An 18,335-nucleotide genomic window follows, 5' to 3' on the forward strand; every position below is an offset into this window, starting at 1 on the left:
ACAAACAGCAGCACTGGGACAGATTCAGTAAAAATCTGTGAGTTTATTGGGATAAAAAAAATCACCAACCATTAATATCATTTGCAACTAAATTAACTGCAAGTGGCTGTAACTTGTATGAATCAGGCGAATGCTCTGACTTCACAGTGATGATTGAGACTGGTGGATAATACGTCACTCTGGATGACTTCACCTAATTATAACTTTCTTGTGTTTTAAGTACACAGTCCTGTTATATTAATGTGACCACCGCCTACTTTTGACATCATCGTTAAATAACCAATCGCAGAAGACACCATCTGCCATCTGGGTGCACTCATCATTGTGGAAGGCACAATGTATCAACACAAGTATGCATCTATCCTTGCAGACCATGTTCTCCCCTACATGCGAAATGTTTTTCCTCAGGCTGATGGCATCTACCAGCAGGATAATGCGACGTGTCATAAAGCTCGTAGTGTACATGCGTGGTTCGAGGAGCACCAGGATGAGTTTACCATAATCCCTTGGCCAGCAAATTCCCCGGTCTTGAACCCAATTGAGAATCTGTGGACCACCTCGATCGGGTTGTTCGCGCCATGGATGCTCAACCGCGTAACTAGTGCAGCTAGCCACGGCACTGGAGTCGGCATGGCTCAACATCCCAGTGAACATCATCACAACATCCCCTCACTTCCTGCACGTCTCGCAGCGGTCCACTCTGCCAAAGGTGGTTATTCTGGATTTTGACAGGTGGTCACATTAATGTGACTGGACTGTGTATGAAGAGATGGCCTGTAGAAACATATGGGTTGACACCAATACTGGTTTCCTGCACAGTATTATAGGCTGAAGAACAAAACCATCCCTGACACAGCTCTATCTGCACTAGGCATTGAGTGTATTCAGAAGGACTTTTATGTGCAGTATATGTGGAAAGACGTGACAGTCGTGTATATAAAAAATGAATTTTTAAAGCACAAAGTCATGATTTAATTATTTTCATATTTAATAATGTCATTTTCAATCTGTTACTGTTGCCTTTTTTAATACACATCACAAGTATAAAAAAAGACCTAAACTGTAATAAATTTGTCTACATTGTATTATATAGCATTTCAACAAGAAAACTGCCAGTTTCAAGAAGAAAAAAAACATATTTCAAATGACATACTGATACTGTACTGCAACAATAGCTCAAACATAGCACCATAATGAATATAATGGAATGACCCGTGTCTGACATTTTCAAAAAATAGCTTGTATTGCTCGGGTTTAAAGGCATATTACCTTTTCAGAAAATAAAATGTATTCTTTGTTTAATGATACAAATTTCCAAAATAACTCCTGTATCAGTTCCTCACAGCTCCCAAGATCCTTGCTTAAAGTCACTGAACAAGAATCTTCACCGATTACTTCCAGTGGATATAAATCTGTTCTGGTCATGTAATGGAGACAGGTATTTGACATGTCACAAGCCCTGCACCTGTGTGCCCATCACAAGACCAGAGCAGATTGGTATTATAAATAATGCAGGTTCCATTTCACTCACTACAAGCAGTGATGTTGAAATTCATGAAGGACAGATACAGAAAGAATATTAGAAAATTATGTTACCTTTCATAACACAAAGAGCCTTTATTTGCTTAAACCTGTGATGGGGTTTTCTATGGATGACATTTAACATTGATAATGAGAATGGAGGCCCTCAAATTTCCCAGAATTCTCCATGTGAACAGAATGAATGTGCACATACGTATTCACAGCTCCATTCACTTCTAGGAGATTGATGGGGTTGTGATCTCTAGAGGTCCCATAAAAGTAAATGCAGCAGTGGCAACACATGCACACCACCACTCTATTTGCAAAAAGCACTTAGGGGGAACGTGTAATACCTGTTCTCCTGATTGCTGAGGGTACCAGGGGATAGGTCCCCAGAGACCACACATTTCACCACTATGCTGTGGATAGACAAAGTATTTACAGAGGGAAAAACCCCTATAATGTATCTTAAAATCCATCCTATTACTTACTTATGTTTTATTTGATGTTCCCTTTCTGTAAACAATAAAAGTACAGTAACATTTCCATAACTCAGCAGCTCAATCCAGGCATGAATACAGCTAGACAAGTATTTGGAGAAATGCTAGCATAAATGCCAGAATTAGGGAGTAGTGATCTGATTTTGTGTAACTTTTTTCCCCATGATGCTTCATAAAATTCAGTATACCTGTTATAGTATAGCTCTGATTTATCCACACTGCAGTACTTAACATAATATAAGATGCATCCAGACTACCCCGCAGTACGGCAACATTACTGTAGCAAGATAGCGGCCTCATGTATTTTTCAGCACGCCTGTGTTGAAACCACATAATGGAGCACTGATCTAAAAAAAAGCTATGACCTCACATTTTCAGATCGTTACAAAAAATTAAAATTGTGACATCATTGAAACATATCTAAAATTTGACAATATCATTCACACTGCAGTCAGTCAAATACAGCAACAATAAATAATTCCATCCCCGCCACTGGATTTCATTACATTGATTCTTCAAGTATAGAAACATTGTAAGATAATAAATAAAAAGTTGTCATGATCATGTTATTTCAGCCATGGAGCAATTTCTATTATTTCATATCAAGAGTTAAAAATGTAGCTAAACTGGTGTCCAGCTACTGTATAGTACACAAACCTCTCTGATAAAAAGTATCATATGAACAAAAACATTAAGAAAACAAAAAGCACATACCTGGCAAGTGTCTAGGTAGGCAGAGCTCATTATTAATGGGATAAACCGTTCGCAAAAAACAACTATCATCCCAAACGTTTCTTAAAAAATAAAGTATGTCCAACATTTACAGAACCACCTTTTAAACAAATGAATAGAAAAGGCAGCTGGAACAGATAACATTTCCCCTGAATAAAACAATAGGCTGCAGTCTGTGGATAACTGCAATAAACATCAAACATGAGATACAAAAGAAAACGTACAAAAGAAAGGTCTACACACTAAGTGGTCTAGAAAAGTTCCATATTTCAATATGACTACCTACTTTAAAAGGTAATAGCTACTATTAATGCTTACACTAAGATTAAGATCAGAGGTAAAATGAGAACAAAAAGGCATCAGTTCTTAAACTGAGGTTCAGTCCCTTGTCACTGCAATAAAACTGCAGTATGCTTGCATAGCTTGGAATGCATGTGCTCCTCAAACGCCGCCATTTTCTTGTTGCTGGCCTTCACTATGATTAAATGTAGACATCTGTTCTGCAATGGGCTCCGGCATCCATTGTCCGTTCTGAGGTTGTCCAGCTAACTCAGAGTTACAGGGTGCTAGATATAAAGAGAAAAAAGAAATCAACCTAATAGGATTCATTCTAGTTTAAAACTTTTTAGATTATAGCTCCGGTGGTCCCTGTTGATTCTGCAACGTTATGTCACGTGACCACTGCAGCCCATCACTGGCCATACGAGGAGTCGGGTGCACAAAGAGAGCAGATAGGTGCTAGAAAGAGCAATATTTGAATGGGCTTACTGATAATGAATGGATACCAAAACTTTAGGCAACATTTGATGGAAGGCTGTTAGAGGAGATGAACAACATACAACACAAATCAATTCATCTGACAAGTTCTGTTTCCTTGGATGCACGGAAAAAAAGCTTGCTAGCAAAAGCAGATTAGCAAAAGATCTAGCTTGAACAAATAGCGGAAATGAATGTTTACTAAGCAAACATAATAGTGCATGCCAATATGTTCTATTAAACAAGAAGGACTGGCAGTGATCAGCCAATCATTCAGAAGGTATATTTCTAGGAAGGCCTAGTCCAGCTGGGAGCTCAACATACAGCACAGAATGTATTTTCTCATTTGTTCCCAGATTAGCTATTTTATTTTATACATTACCTGCAGGATCTGGCAAGTTACTGGTTCCACCCTCTTCATTAGGTGTGCCCTCAGTGGCAGGCCCAAAAGCTGCAGCATCATACCCAGGATCATACTTCTCCTCCTTCACAGCTTGCCTCTTGGCATCCTCTGTACAACAGAAGAAGACAATACCACATCAACCAAAACATTAGATAACCAGAATATCTCTTTATTATGTATAAGAGGAAAAGAGAAAGATCTAGGAACCAATGTGGGGAACTAATAGATCCCTTTTTGTAAAATCTGGGATCACATCACAAATACTTATTCCCCCTAAAAAAAGCAGAACTTCATACTTAAAAGTCGCCTACCTTGAGCCAACTGCAAGTCAAACGTGTACTGCACCTCCTGGACCTCCCGGGTGCTCTCAGTACCCTTCAGTTGGTCTCTCAAATCTTTTAATTTAATGTAGTGATGAACCTTGTCTTGAGCACGAGGAAACTGTGCGCACCGAGCACTTGATGAAGGCATGACATAACAGACCTGTATCCAGACACAATGAAGGAACACGCCAATGTACATTCTTACTTTACATTACAGTCTATACAGGTACTAGATTTGTACTGTTGTACTGTTAGGTTTAAATTATTTTTATAAGCAGTAGTCCTAAAAAAAGAACAAAAATCAACATAGTGTGTTGTGCCTAGTGACTACAGATTCAAGAACTACAAGAACACAAAGATGTGTTATACACTGATACCATCATGTCGGTGGAGACCGTAGGCCAAACTGCCAACTCTGAATCCTCCATCATACCCCACTTTATCCTAAATGGCTGATAGCATTGTTAGAAGCAGAAAACCCCCTCTAATTTCGGAAAAACTAACAGATTCAGTCATAAGAAAGTAAACATGCAACAAACTCTATATCTAATTATGCAATATTGACAGTTATGTGATATCACTTTATGTTGAAATCTAACATTTTTTCTATCCCCAACTCCACTACTCTAACTCCAGCTTCACAGCCCTAATTCCCTCCATAACACAGTTTAGCAGTATTTGTGGGAGGGTGTCTTAAGGCTTTCAAATTACACTGAGTAAAGTAAAAAAACTGTGACATGCATTGCTCCAGATAAGACAAGAAAGAGCAATAGGTTTCAAAAGGAGGGTACCAGGTATGTTTACTGTACACTGGTTATGTATAATCAACTTTTTGCTTTGGACTAGAAGGTCAATTTAAAAAGGCTGGAACCTGCATGCGACTGCATGGTAACAATCTGTATAGCAATGTTGGTGGGTACATGATAAATAGAGATACTGGTTTATATATGCAGTGTACGTACTGTGTCCGTTTCTGGAACTCTGTGTGGCTGGATTCCAAATTCAAATTTTTTTATCTTGACTCCAAAAATTTCTTTGCTAAAAATTTCATATATACCTGAAAAGAAGGAGAAAGTGATGTCAAAACTTATTTAAACTCTAGACAAGAGCAATATTGTATTAATTTGGAGTGTAAGGAGGGGATATCTCACATTTTCCATTGAAAGCAGCTATACGTGGTTTGTATTTCTGCAGCTTTTGTACAAGGATTCTCCCTCCTTCGCGAAACTCCTTGCTAGAAAAGAAGTTGTGCACAGAAATACAATAGATTATTTCTTGAGCAAGAAATAGCATATTTTTCGTTGCTGTGCTCTCTGTCTCTCCCTCCCCCCCTCGTCGGCGCTGCCACCCTAAGAGACTCGGCTGAGTTACTGTATTCTGTTCTCACTGCACTGCCGCTGTTTGATATGTTTACAGGCCCTTACAGTTTAGATCTATCCTGTTTTTATATTTGTGTAGTTTATTTGCTTTGTATATTTGATATAAAATAAAGAACTTATTTAAAAAATAAATAAATACATAAATAAATAAAAATAGCATATTTTGCTCCCTCCAAATGATCCCACTCACCTAGACAAGTCCTTGCTCCCTGGGGTAGTTCTCTCCACCATGTTGGTGAAGCCAATGCCATATTTCTCAGGGAGGGCATGGTCATCTAAGTGATTCAGTTGCTTATCACTGAGCCCAGATAGGAAAAGGCACTTCCCTAGAAGAAAAAAAATGTATTATTGCAGGATTAATCTAAAATCTTCCAAACCTGAGTAACACCCGTCCTTCCCCTCCCTGTATTCAGTATGTGAAAAGATAAAGTACAAACATACAGGCCGTTCCATGACTTTGCCAATTAGTGAATATTTGGAAACTGGCAAAACATCAAAACTATCCCACGTGAGAATTATACTAACTAAAGTTCTATGCACAGCGGAATATTATAGTCATAAATGATACACATGGGATTGCTCTGGAGACCAGGAGCTACTTATATTACAGTACAGAAGACAAAGACTAATCCCACATGGATGGACATAGGAGACTTTGGTACTATTATTATTTTTAGTGTAATTCTCAAGCAATTAAAATGTACCTAACAGGTAAATCTTGAAAAAATAAGATATCTACATAACTTCTGGCATAGAGTTTTCATTAGGCTTAGCTTTACTTTTCCATGGTCAAGGAAAGGTTTGAACTGATGTAACTCTGAGAAGTGTTAAAGTCATTGAAAAACATACCTTATGCAGTGCATTCTCGATAAAAGTTTTATCTAAAAGATATTGGGAGTAACAATGTCTCCAACATGTACTACCAAGGCCTCACCATTAAACAAATACTAAAGTGCACACCAAACTAATACTGCTGTGACGTGCACATAATACCCCATAGAAACCCCAAGCATCAACTAAATTTAGCGCCGCTACTGTGTTAATCTAATATCATAGAGCAGGCAGAATAGTGAAAAAGTAACTAAAGCCAAATGTAGCAAAAAAAAAGAAGGAAAAAACAACAAAAACCTGTAACATCAGTACTGAATACCTGTACACACACACAAACCCCAGCAGAATATGAAATACTGTGTACCAGTATCATTACCACTTCACAGCACAAAACACTTCCCAAACAGAACAACATATCATAGTATGTACAATGCACACGAGAAGTGCCAACCACATTGCCCCCAAAAGAGTCAGCCAGCCTGGGCTGTGCAGTCGGTAGGCTAAACCAACAATTCAGACTTCTCTCTTATTCGACAGATTGACTCCTATACAAATGGCTGGCAGCCATGGTCGATCACAAACAGTAAAGATCCACTAATTCATTAAAAAGCTAGTGATTGAATTCCTACACATACATCTGTTTCACAATAACAATAATAAAGCCCTTCCAAGAAAATAATCTTAGGATAGTCATAAACTTACAGAAGTGGTTTCCAGGCCCTGGGTAGTGGTGGCCTTTGTATGCTGCCATAAGACCTGGGTTGATTCCAATCTGTGCAAGATTTTAAAAAAAGGCAAAAAATTACACGCGACCATACCCAATTACAAAACATTAAGAAACATTACTAAATACTTACAATTACTATGTCCAAGTTAAAGGTTAGGATATCAGGCAATGTCTTAGTTAAGAGCTCAGCTTCAGACACACCATTAAACCTATCCACTTTCCTCTTCACTTTGAATGTGTCTGTGATCTTCTCTTGCTTTCCTGTTGATTTTGGGGCCTTTGGGGCTTTAGGGGCCTTAGGGGTCTTTGCAGCTGACTTTTTAGGTTTGGGTTCACCTTGGGCTTTTCCTCTCTTTCTTTTGCCATTGGTGGGCTCTTCTACAAACAAAAACAGCAACGCATGGATAAATGTTATTGCTGAAACGAGTTGTACAGAAATTGAAAAACACAGTTGCCTTCTTTCAAAAACAGTGCCACGCATGCCAAAATGGTCTAATATTTCCTGAACCTATGGGGGATATTTACTATCCATCTATGTTTCATGATGTAGATGGGTATAAATGTAGTACATCTCTGGCACACTGCCCTTTCTTGCACCAAAGATGAATCACATTGTTTTTTCTGCCCCCTGCTTGCCACTGTCTACTAGGCTAAATGGGACTTAGGGACATCAGGACCTAACAAATTTACTATAAAGCCAGTAATCTGGCCTCAGTTATATCTGATATCTAGGCACAGGTTTAGATTTACATTCTTGAACCAGTTGGCACTTGGTGTACAGAATACGAGTCTTAATAAATTTCCCCCTATATGTTCAGCAGTGATTAACTTAAAGTGTACATGCCATACAGCTCAGTCTGGAAAAAAATCAAACAAAAAAAAAAAAAAAGCCCTGGTTTGTGGTTTACATGTTATGGATTGCATTTATAGTATTTTAATTTTTTTTGCCTCATACTTGTTTTTCTCCCTTTACAGAGCCCTAATATTGTTACACGTCTTCTCATTGTCCCTCCTTCCTGGGGTAGTATCCAACATATAAGAAGTTTGGCAACAGTTTAGGTCAGGGACTCCCACTCAGGTAGCAAGATGGTTATGTTTCAATGCCAACCTTGTAGGCTTCCTTAGGACACCAATACAGCTGACAGTAGGGGTGAAGAAAGAACCCCCTTTTTGAGTAAAGGTTAATTGATAGGTGTGCCCATACTCAAGTATGAAAAGGTGGAATCACTGTTGTAGATGGTGACACTTTCTTTCTCTGATTTCCCATAATGCATTGGACATGAACTGGTTAATGGGAAGCACAGGATAACATGTACTATTATAAACCATTCATGGCCATCAACAGTATGCTAGCTATATTTACAGACACACCAGTCTTTTTTATCCTTAAAAAACCATGTGCCAGTCGATCACTTCACAGTGTACTGTCTGTAGCCAGAGCCAGAATACTGTAGCTTGCTTTGAATACTGAACAGGTAAGGACAAATATTACAAGCAATACTGTGCATTCTAAAAATGAACGGGATACATAGTAGTGCTTGTGACTGATGGCAATGGTCTGCACCACTTGCTGGACTTTATATAACATCAGACAGCACGAAAATTTAATTTCAGGTTTAGAAAGAAAATAAATCATATTATAGCACAAGTTAGCTGAAACAACAGCAACCACTTAACTTACCCTGAAGATTTCCCTGAGCAATGTCTGGAACTCCCATTGACATTTGCATATCGATTGGTTCGCTGGCTGGCACACCTGTCATAGTGTGCAGAACTTGCGGCTCATTGGCTGGCATACCAGAAAACGCTTGAAGCTCATGGGCTGGGACTCCAGTAAGAGTGTGCAGGGTTCTTTGTTCATTGCCCAATTCCATATTCGATGGACCATTCATCATTTGGTGAAAAGGATAGGCATAGAATGCCTGAGCTTGCTGGAAATTGTAGTAACTGAAAGTGAGAAACATTAGTTACAATGATATAATATACACACTAAAGACAGGTTAACACCTGCACCCAGTTTCCATTTTAGGATTCCGTTCCCCATTCTGCTTGAAAAATGCGGAGAGAAAAGTCCTGCAATCAGCTCTTTTCTCTCTGCATTTTTTGGGCGGAAACCATTATAGTCTATGGGGGCCCTTACTTTCTGCAGGTAATGGATTTTTAAGTGGATTGGGTTTCTGTTTTTGGGGTCCTCATGCGGACCCAAAGAACAGTAACCTAAACACAAAAGTGAACCTAGAGTCAAGATATAGAACACTTCATACTGTCCATATTTTAGGGTCAGATCAGCCACTAAGTGCGTGTTACTTTTTTATTGGCATAAAGTATAACAGAAAAATACTGGAGTTCCAAGAAGAAATTATTAAAAATAAATAGATGGCATGGCTTCTAACAACCATACAAGATCTGGTACTACTAGAATCATCAGAAAGCAATGCAGAACCACGAGTCGGGGGGGGGGGGGGGGGGGGGGGGGGGGGGGGGGGGGGGGGGGGGGGGCTTCCAGATCTAACACACAGCAGAATATACATGCTGTAGATATAGTCTGAAAAACTGCAAGTAACTTTTCACTCTTTTCTTTGTGAGGAATCTGCTGCATATTTTTCCACCTGATTTGTCACTGGGTTTTCTTAACTATAGTAATACACAGTTTGTGCATATTAATGCAACTAAGACATGAACTGCCACAAAATTATAGCCGATTCGAGTTATACTTCAATTCAATGAAATGGTTTTTTTTTACGTGGGTCATCATGATTTCAGCCTAGAACGATGGGAAAGCTCAAACACGTGGCTAATGGGTGACTGGGAATATGCTAGTGATCTGTATGCATATACTGGTAATTATACATTGTCTATAGTGATCCAAGCACATCCATATATACAGCTGTATGGCTCAGTGTATACGGGATCTGCTCACATCAAGATGCATCTGTAAATACCTGGTGTACTATAAAGTTCTGCAAGTTGCTCTATAGGGTAACGTATGGTAAAAGCGCATCCAGCAGGTACATGGGTGTGAAAACCCAGCATGTATCTGCAAAGTACACATTTCAATCCATCTGGTACCAAATGTCCAAGAAAGGCAGGGTGTGAACACAACTTACAAAAAACATAGTTGTGCACATTCCAGGTACCAAGCACTGGGTGGATCAGAGGAGTATATATATGTATATATATATATATTTCCTTTTACTATTTTTTTTTACACATTGCTGCTACATCTTTTTTGGTAAATGTCAGATCACCCCTTTATATCACTTTCCGCACATCTTAGTTCTGACATGAAGTAATGCAGTTTACATAGCATTTAGGGTGCAGCACACCAAGGGTTAATGATATGAACTCGATATATCTCTGCAATTCCTGCAAATACCCCAGAACAGAAGGCAAGGAAAAGACAGCTGTCAATGGAAAGCCCTCGCTATCTGCAGCCCGGCTACATTGGTGTTTACAGAGTGGACATTGTTGGCAGTCACTTGTTCCCTCCATTCTACACAATGGCAGCTACAATAGCGCATGCGCACTGTGCGCTCCATGAAAACATTAGGCCTCCGCGCAGGCCCATGGGCCCTCAGCCGCACAATCACTCACCTGCCGGGATCCTGAGCCTCCATGATTGAGATCTATGCAGATGGGTGATCTATAGCCTCCTCACTCACACACCGGCAATCCTGTGCACCGCTGCTCCGGGACCACCGAGCTCTCCTCACTCACTAGCTGTGTAGCAAGGATCACACGTCACCACCGGGGCTAACCAACCGGCGGGGTCCTGGGAGGCACGTGACTGTACCCAGGAAGGGGGGCTAGGGCCAGGTCTGTGTGCAGCAGAGGGGTGTACATAACAGGGGGGATGGGAGCGGTGCACAGGGTGCCTGTGGGGACGGCAAGTCAGTATGGCAGCTAGAAATACAGTATAAGTGTACAGGGCAGTGCTGTGCGTTACCGCACCCTCAGGCAGGCACTGCAGTCTATATACAGATAGCATAGACCGCCACACTGGAGAGAATGTGAACACAGACATAGCAAGGAGAAGCGCCACTTACAGTGAGAGGAGCAGCTGCTGCGTCCTACATGAGGGATCAGCTGTGTGCAGCACGCATGCACAATGTGTCACTGCCACCCAGGAAGTACCGGCTGACATCAGGACTGCCCAATATGGAGGCTGACAAATCCTGAATGGCCTTGTAGTCCCTGTCACACACTGAGGATCCACAAATACTGCCATCACATGTCATCTTGTCACACACATATTAACCCCCTAATGGAGAGGGCTAAGAGGCTGTGACAGTATTACAGTATCCGTCACAAGGCGCCAGATGAAAAAGTCCTGAGACCGAAACTTTTTTCATTAAAAAAAAAAAAAAAAAGTCACTGGGGTCCATTCATTCATGTCTGTTATTCCCAGGGTCAGGGCTCGTTCACATCTGCACCCGGTCTCCGTTCTGCAGGTTTCCGTTTCCTGCACAAGACTGAGCAGGAGACGGAAAGCTGCAGGACTCTTTCATACCCGTTCATTTGAATGGGTTTGAAAGATGTCCGGCCATGAGCGGCGGTGAGCGTTTTATGCTCTCCGCTGCAAAACCGTTTTTTTTTTTTTAAATCTGATACATAGTCGGACATGCAGTATTCTGTGTCTGATTTAAAAAAAAAACGGTTTCGCAGCGGAGAGCATAAAACACTCACCGCCACTCACGGCCGGACCCGGTCTGACAGGTTTCCGTCTTCTGTATGTAGAACGGAGACCCGAACGCTAGTGTGAACCTAGCGTCAGTAGCTATCCCCTTCTCTGTTCTTCTGATGCTGCAACAGATAGAACAGCGCAAATGTGAACAGAACTGATGATAAACATGGATGGAAACCGATCAATAGTTAATGTTAACTAAAAACTGATCAGTTTCTGGCTTTTTTTTCGTGGGGCACAAAAGTGTGCTGTGTTCTGCTTTCCTGACCTTCAGAAACGAATCCAGTTATCAGTTTTCATATTTGATCCCCCGCCTTCCAAAAGCCATAAGTTTTTTTTTAATTTTTTGTTCACAGAGCCATATAAGCACTTACTTTTTATTTGGCAAATTGTTCTTCCTAATGTTGCCATATCATATTCTATACAATGTACAGCAAAGGTTGAAAAGAGTTCAGAATGGGTGAATTGAAGAAAAACTGCGTTTGTGCGTCTTTCTTACGGGCTTTGCTTTCCCGGTGTTCACTATGCAGCCAAAATGACGTCACCTATATTTTATGGGTTGGTATGTTTCCAGCAATACCAATTTTAAGTCCCAGCATAGCGGGCCGCAGCAAAAAAAAGAGTTGTGGGACAAACAACGGCAGAAACGCATCACTGTTTTTCCTGCAGTGCTTTCACAGAAGGTCCGTAGAGGTTTGCATAGGTATAACTGACATGCTGCGACTTCTAAAACCGCAACATTTCTGTTGCGCGTATTTTTCTGTTAGACTCACATCCAGCCTGCAGGGACTGTAAAACGTTGCGGTTATTGCTGTGGCGTTTTTGCGACGAGGAGCCCCGGCCTTATACAGTTTCTCCCCATTATAGCAGCTCCCATAAAGGCTAATAGTGCCAGCCTTGGTGCCCTGGAATACCTCAGTATCCCCCAAAGTACTTTGATAATTACAGTGACCCCATAATATAAAGCTGTCCTAAATAGTGTGATAGTGGCTGCAATGCCTCACAGTTCCGTAATAAACATGGATGCCCTAGCTATATGAAGCCTTATATAAGATCCTGACTGAATTGTGAGGATAAAATGCACAAGTGCAATGTCAGAAAGTTTCTCTTTTTATTGTATTTCCCACTTTTCTCATCGTTATTGCAAAGGCTAAACGTTCACTGAACAGAACAAAAAAAAAAAAAGCGTCTCTACACAACAGCCATATTAGTGAAGTCATATAGTCATGTGGTGGCTCCGGGAAAATGGCGGCTGCTACTGAACTCGGAGGTATGACGGGGGACAGAATGAGAGCGATACAAGTGTAGCTCTGCCAACCAAGCCGTTGTGCGCTGATCACAGACCTGACGTCCTCACGTTGTATGCAAGCCGGACCTAGGGGACAAGGTGAGGGCTGGAGGAGAACGGAGGGCGGCTGGGAGCTCTATGTGTGTAGTCACACTAGAAGGATTTGTTCGCGTGTTTCTTGTTTTTCTGTGTGGAGTTACAGCGTTGTTTTCACATGTGCTATTATGAATATATTATTATACATTACATTTATATACAGTATGATGTGCTATTATGTATATATTATTATACATTACATTTATATACAGTATGACTCTATGGATTTTTTTTCAGAGAAACAATGAGGACACTTTGCTCATTCATATTAAATGTATGCTCTGTACATTCCTGCACTTCCATTAGGTGTCCCACAAAGGGGTTATATACATTTTCTTATAAATGGTTAAATGGGTTTTCTGACCCCTGGTGTGTTTTTTTATACTGATGCCTTATTTTCAGGTTAGGTTATCAGTATCTGATCGGTAGCAGTCTGACACCTAGACACTGTACAGATCAGCCAATCTGGTTGCATCCTGACACCATAAGCTACTGTGATGTAAGCAGAAGACAACTCTGAAAGCAATCCTGCTTCTATTCAAGTAATAGGCACAGAGCTGCAGCCTTGTACACTGGTGGCATAGGGGTACTGCAGCTCTGCGCCTAATAGCTGCTACCACCACTAGGACATGGCTGGATTGGCTGATGGGTCTGGGGTCTCAGTTTCAGACCCCATTGATGATTTAACCGGAAAATAAGGCATCAGTGTAAAAAAAAAAATCTGGGAGTCACAAATCCAGGGGTATGAAAACCCATTTAAAAAACAAAACACAAAAGCCCTCACCTCACTGATCCCCTGCCACACCAGGTCTGCACTGGTCCCTGTTGTTGTGTACTTTAGCCACTTACCGACACATAATTAGTTGCTAAGTCAGTCCAGTGGCTGAGGCAGGCTGTCTCTGTGCCCAGTGAGTGGCAGAAGAGACATCTGGCATTTCCTTTGTGTCAAGATAAAAGCCTTAGTTACGCTGGGTTCACACTAGCGCCCGGACTCCGTTCTGAGCTTTCCGTCTTCTGCATGCAGAAGACAGAAACCTGTCAGACCGAGTCTGGCCATGAGCGCCGGTGAGTGTTTTATGCTCTCTGCCGCGAAACCGGTTTTTTTAAACCGGACATAGAGTACTGCATGTCTGACTCTGTGTCTAGTTTAAAAAAAAAACGGTTTCGTGGCGGAGAGCATAAAACGCTCACCGGTGCTCACGGCCGGACATCTTTCAAACCCATTCAAATGAATAGGTATGAAAGAGTCCTGCAGCTTTCCGTCTCCTGCCCTGTTTGTACGTCATCCCTATAAACTTAATGCCCTGTCTCCCTGTACAACAAAATGCAAATATGTCAGGAGGTTACTGGTACTGAAATAAATCAATCAGTCTTACTCTGAGATCCACACTGTAGAAAAGGTGAATGCTCCCCCCCCCCGAGGCTAATGGCCTAACACCACACTAACAGGGATAAGAGGTAGGAGCTGAATCCACCAAATGATCTCAGAGCTTCAGACCAGCAACCCCAGCCATACAAATAACTCCTCAAAGACTAGCTGATTTGGGAGCGGTCCTGCCGGCGTTCAGTACATTCAACCACCAATATATCGGTAAAAGCAGGTTTTACTGCTGGTAAAACAACATCCATATCTGTAATTGCCCCTGAAGAGTCTCAATATGAGATGAAACGCGTAGGGATAGTCTTTGAGGAGTTATTTGTACGGAGTGCCTCCCCGTAACATTGTTTTTACCTTTGACACGTTTTTATCAGTGACTTAATAAAGGTGAAGTTTTAATACTATCTTCATTAACCTCAATTCTCCCTCAAGTAAGTTAGAAGGTCCTTCAGAATTTTTCCATGACAAGACAACGTGCCATGTCTATACAATTCTGTGATCGATCACCATGAACACTATACCAAGTCATTGTTTAAGCCTTGTCTACACTGTAGACAATAACAGAGGTGTTGGAATGTTGTGGTGACCCTTTATTGCCATCTCATCATACCCCATCAACGGTGAAATTCTTGATTATACTGAATTTTACACCATCACATTTTTATCTATTTATTTATTTTATTGATTTATTCTAAAATTAGTTTGTATTTCTTCTTAAGGAGGACTCCTATTACCATGCCTGCAGGAGTAACCTGGCCTCAATACCTGAAGATGCTAAGCGCTACCATGCTATCGATGTTGGCAGGGGCAGAAGTTGTGCATAGATACTACAGACCAGATCTTGTAAGAATACATTCCACAGATTTTACTTAGCAAAATACAGTTAAATCCCACACACTCAGGTTTCATGAATTTAGTGCAGAGACTTCATACTTCCCTACTACAGAGCAGGACCCCATCTGCTACTGTATGGCCTTCCATTAGATGGTGAATGGAGAGTACTATAGTTTATATCTGATATCGATTTGATTCGATATCAAATCTTAGAATTGAACTTCCTGTTACAGCTCTGTAGCAAACAGTGCCATAATACATCAGTGTGCCTTTATAGTAGAAAAAAGACATATAGAACACTTGGCTATGATTTGGTGGAAGGTTAGGTTGTATTTACACAATGCAGATGTTTTTGCAAATTTTTTTTTTTTTTTTGCAATTATTCATCATAGTTGGGCTGGCAGAAGTCCATGCAATTCCCACTAAACAACTTTATTCAGATAACCAAAACTAATTTTCACTTTCAGAAATTTCTGGAGCAAGTTTGCTATGTGTGTATATACCCTTAGTTATCCAAATAAAAGCATTCATACAGGATGAATATAAATATAAGATGCTATTTACACAAATTAACTTCACAACCAAAAACCACTTTTAGGCTAAGGCCCCACGGGCCATAAACGCAGCGTTAAAGTGCTTGCAGGAACAACCAAAGCGTGAACGCATCGCGGTTCTTCCTGCAGCGCTTTCTACAGAAAGTTCACTGAGTTTTCCTCCGTGGTCCTTCTGTTTCAATTATATCTATGGGAAAGCCGCCAGCGTTTCTGTAGATATAATTGACCTGCTGCGATTTTCAAAACCGAGACGGTTTTGGAAATCGCAGTATGTCCGTGCTGCGATTTTTTAAGTTTTCTTTTTCTCACAAAGTGGGGATAAGATTCGCATGAATCCCATCCACTTTGCAAGTACTGTAAAACACCGTGATTTTACCCACGGCGTTCTCACCGCGGGCAAATCACGACGTTTCCAGCCCGTGGGGCCCCAACTTTAGATTGTAGCTCCCAATTGCGGAAATGCAGCTTTTTTTGTTGCAGATTTTGCAGTTTTTTTTTTTTTTTTCTTTAAAAGCCAAATCCAAGAATGGTTACTAAAGGAATGGAAAATATATAGGAAGCTTGCATACTTCTACCTTCTACTCAATCCACTCCTGGCTTGGGCTAAAAGAACCGCAACAAAAAAGCTGCACAATATGAGGCCTCTTCCTTCGTTTTTTTTTTGCCCTAACTGAGTCTTGGACCTGAGACTTGGTCCGCAGGTGAGCCATATTTAATAGCTTGTACATTATGCCAGGAGACCGACTCCTAGCACTGTTCTTTATGACACTAATAGTCCCTGCCTCTACACAGGACAGTATGTAGCAGGGACTTCCAGCATCATATACTGTATAACTATAAAGTATGGAGTTTGTCTCCTGACATTGAACAGGCTGGTAAATATGAATCGCCCACGGACCAAGTCTCGCATCCATTAATGCGAACCAGCCTTTTATAGAGATAAACAAATAAGATATTGTATTGTGTGTTACAGAGCGTGCCAGAGGTTCCACCAAAACCTGGAGAACTGAGGACAGAACTGCTTGGATTACGGCCAGAAAAAGCGAGTGACCAGACTAGCTAGCATTCAGCCCTTAAAACTTTGTAAATGACCATTTATATTTTTATACATCTAGTGGATTGTTTCAATCCACTTCAAAATGAGGAGACCAATTTTAACTTCTTATTGGTGGGCAGCTTGCCATATTACAGGGGTCTGTAAATGTGCAAGTACATAAACCTGTACACATAACATCTCAATATGTGCTCATGAACTTCAGGTCATTATGTGCTGAGGCTGCACGCACCTAATGTGCCCAGCCATATGCAGGATACATGATATATGTATATATATATAATTCTTTTGTGAAGAGGCAGCCCCTGAAATATATGACTGTTTTTTTGTTTGTAAGTTATAATAAATATACTACATATATAAAGAAAGTGCTCTTGGTCTTGTAACAAGAAATTATGAACCATGCATACAGTGCTCTCAGAAATGCTTGGGCTCATACAATAGGATTTTTTTTTTGTTTAAAACAATAGAATATTTTACAAGAGTTTACCCTTTTTCCTCCTCCTGGATTCTACAAGAAAATATTTTTTTTAATAAGTCATTATCTATAAACATGACTACAGTGGCACAACTAAAGTACTGTAAGTAACTGCCTATGAGTCATATGGACATGTATGTAAGGATTTCATGTGCTGCTGTATACAGTACAGTCGGTCAGTGTTGTATTTTGTGTCAGTACAGGGCAGGTTTACACAAATTGCAGCAAAAAAAAAAAAAAAGAGTCAGTGACTCAGCTTTGGAATCGGTCTATGGTACAAGCAATATAGTGATCATAGTTCAAGACCCTGAATATATATATATATATATATATATATATATATATATATATATATATATAAAAAAAGTTAAGTGTGTTAAGTAGATTCACACTAGTTTGGGTTCTCCGGGGGACCTGAATGACACGGAACCCGTCCACTAAAGCAGCGGCTGCCCGCCTACCCCATAGACCAGGGGTGCTCACACTTTTCAGCATGTGAGCTACTTTATAAACTGACCAAGGCAAAAGATCTACTACCCTCTTCTTGTGGGCCGGGGCGGGCATGTGGGCAGGGATGGGTGGAGCGTGAGAGCAGGAGACAGCGGCGTTCTGTGGCCACCCAGGGATCCCTGGTGTCTGCTTGTTCACAGCGCAGGCTGAGAGTTATCTCTGGACACTGGCAGGCTGGGGCTGCGGCAGCCCCGCCTGCCAGTGTCTGTAGATGACTCTCAGCCTGCGCTGTCAACAAGCAGCACCCCGGCCCCCTCCATACCTAAGAGTGTTGAGCGTGTCATCCC

General features: G+C 40.9%; 2 protein-coding genes across 3 annotated transcripts; one reads left to right on the forward strand and one right to left on the reverse strand.

Annotated features, from left to right (window-relative positions):
* Positions 1-977: 977 nt before the first annotated feature.
* On the reverse strand, positions 978-11,286 carry TDG (thymine DNA glycosylase). 2 transcript variants are annotated; one of them, XM_075274553.1, is made up of 10 exons: positions 11,219-11,286; positions 8,854-9,119; positions 7,303-7,550; positions 7,148-7,217; positions 5,805-5,940; positions 5,387-5,469; positions 5,198-5,292; positions 4,224-4,395; positions 3,892-4,020; positions 978-3,319 (listed from the first exon to the last, which is right to left on the reverse strand). In XM_075274553.1, the coding sequence occupies exons 2-10, from the start codon at positions 9,065-9,067 to the stop codon at positions 3,195-3,197; spliced, it is 1,272 nt and encodes a 423-aa protein (XP_075130654.1). In that variant the 5' UTR covers positions 9,068-9,119; positions 11,219-11,286; the 3' UTR covers positions 978-3,194. The 2 variants fall into 2 exon arrangements, with proteins under 2 accessions (XP_075130654.1, XP_075130653.1); XM_075274552.1 differs by lacking the exon at positions 11,219-11,286 and adding an exon at positions 10,767-10,939.
* A 1,815-nt stretch (positions 11,287-13,101) lies between these two features.
* On the forward strand, positions 13,102-17,363 carry UQCC6 (ubiquinol-cytochrome c reductase complex assembly factor 6). Its single transcript, XM_075276336.1, has 3 exons — positions 13,102-13,243; positions 15,338-15,461; positions 16,980-17,363. The coding sequence occupies exons 2-3, from the start codon at positions 15,354-15,356 to the stop codon at positions 17,067-17,069; spliced, it is 198 nt and encodes a 65-aa protein (XP_075132437.1). The 5' UTR covers positions 13,102-13,243; positions 15,338-15,353; the 3' UTR covers positions 17,070-17,363.
* The last annotated feature ends 972 nt before the right edge of the window (positions 17,364-18,335 follow it).

This window comes from Leptodactylus fuscus, chromosome 5, assembly GCF_031893055.1.
Source record: "Leptodactylus fuscus isolate aLepFus1 chromosome 5, aLepFus1.hap2, whole genome shotgun sequence".
In the NCBI taxonomy this organism is placed as follows: Eukaryota; Metazoa; Chordata; class Amphibia; order Anura; family Leptodactylidae; genus Leptodactylus; species Leptodactylus fuscus.

What these genes read in the sequence shown, in the direction of transcription:
- TDG (XM_075274552.1), bottom strand. Translation starts at nt 10,789, where the DNA reads ATGGAGGCTCAGGATCCCGGCAG. An exon ending in TTAACTTGGACATAGTAATT is followed by an intron (nt 7,218 to 7,302) that starts GTAAGTATTTAG and finishes AATCTTGCACAG; the next exon opens with ATTGGAATCAACCCAGGTCT. An exon ending in AGCTGCTTTCAATGGAAAAT is followed by an intron (nt 5,293 to 5,386) that starts GTGAGATATCCC and finishes CCTTCTTTTCAG; the next exon opens with GTATATATGAAATTTTTAGC.
- UQCC6 (XM_075276336.1), top strand. Translation starts at nt 15,354, where the DNA reads ATGCCTGCAGGAGTAACCTGGCCTCAATACCTGAAGATGCTAAGCGCT. An exon ending in GATACTACAGACCAGATCTT is followed by an intron (nt 15,462 to 16,979) that starts GTAAGAATACAT and finishes TGTGTGTTACAG; the next exon opens with AGCGTGCCAGAGGTTCCACC.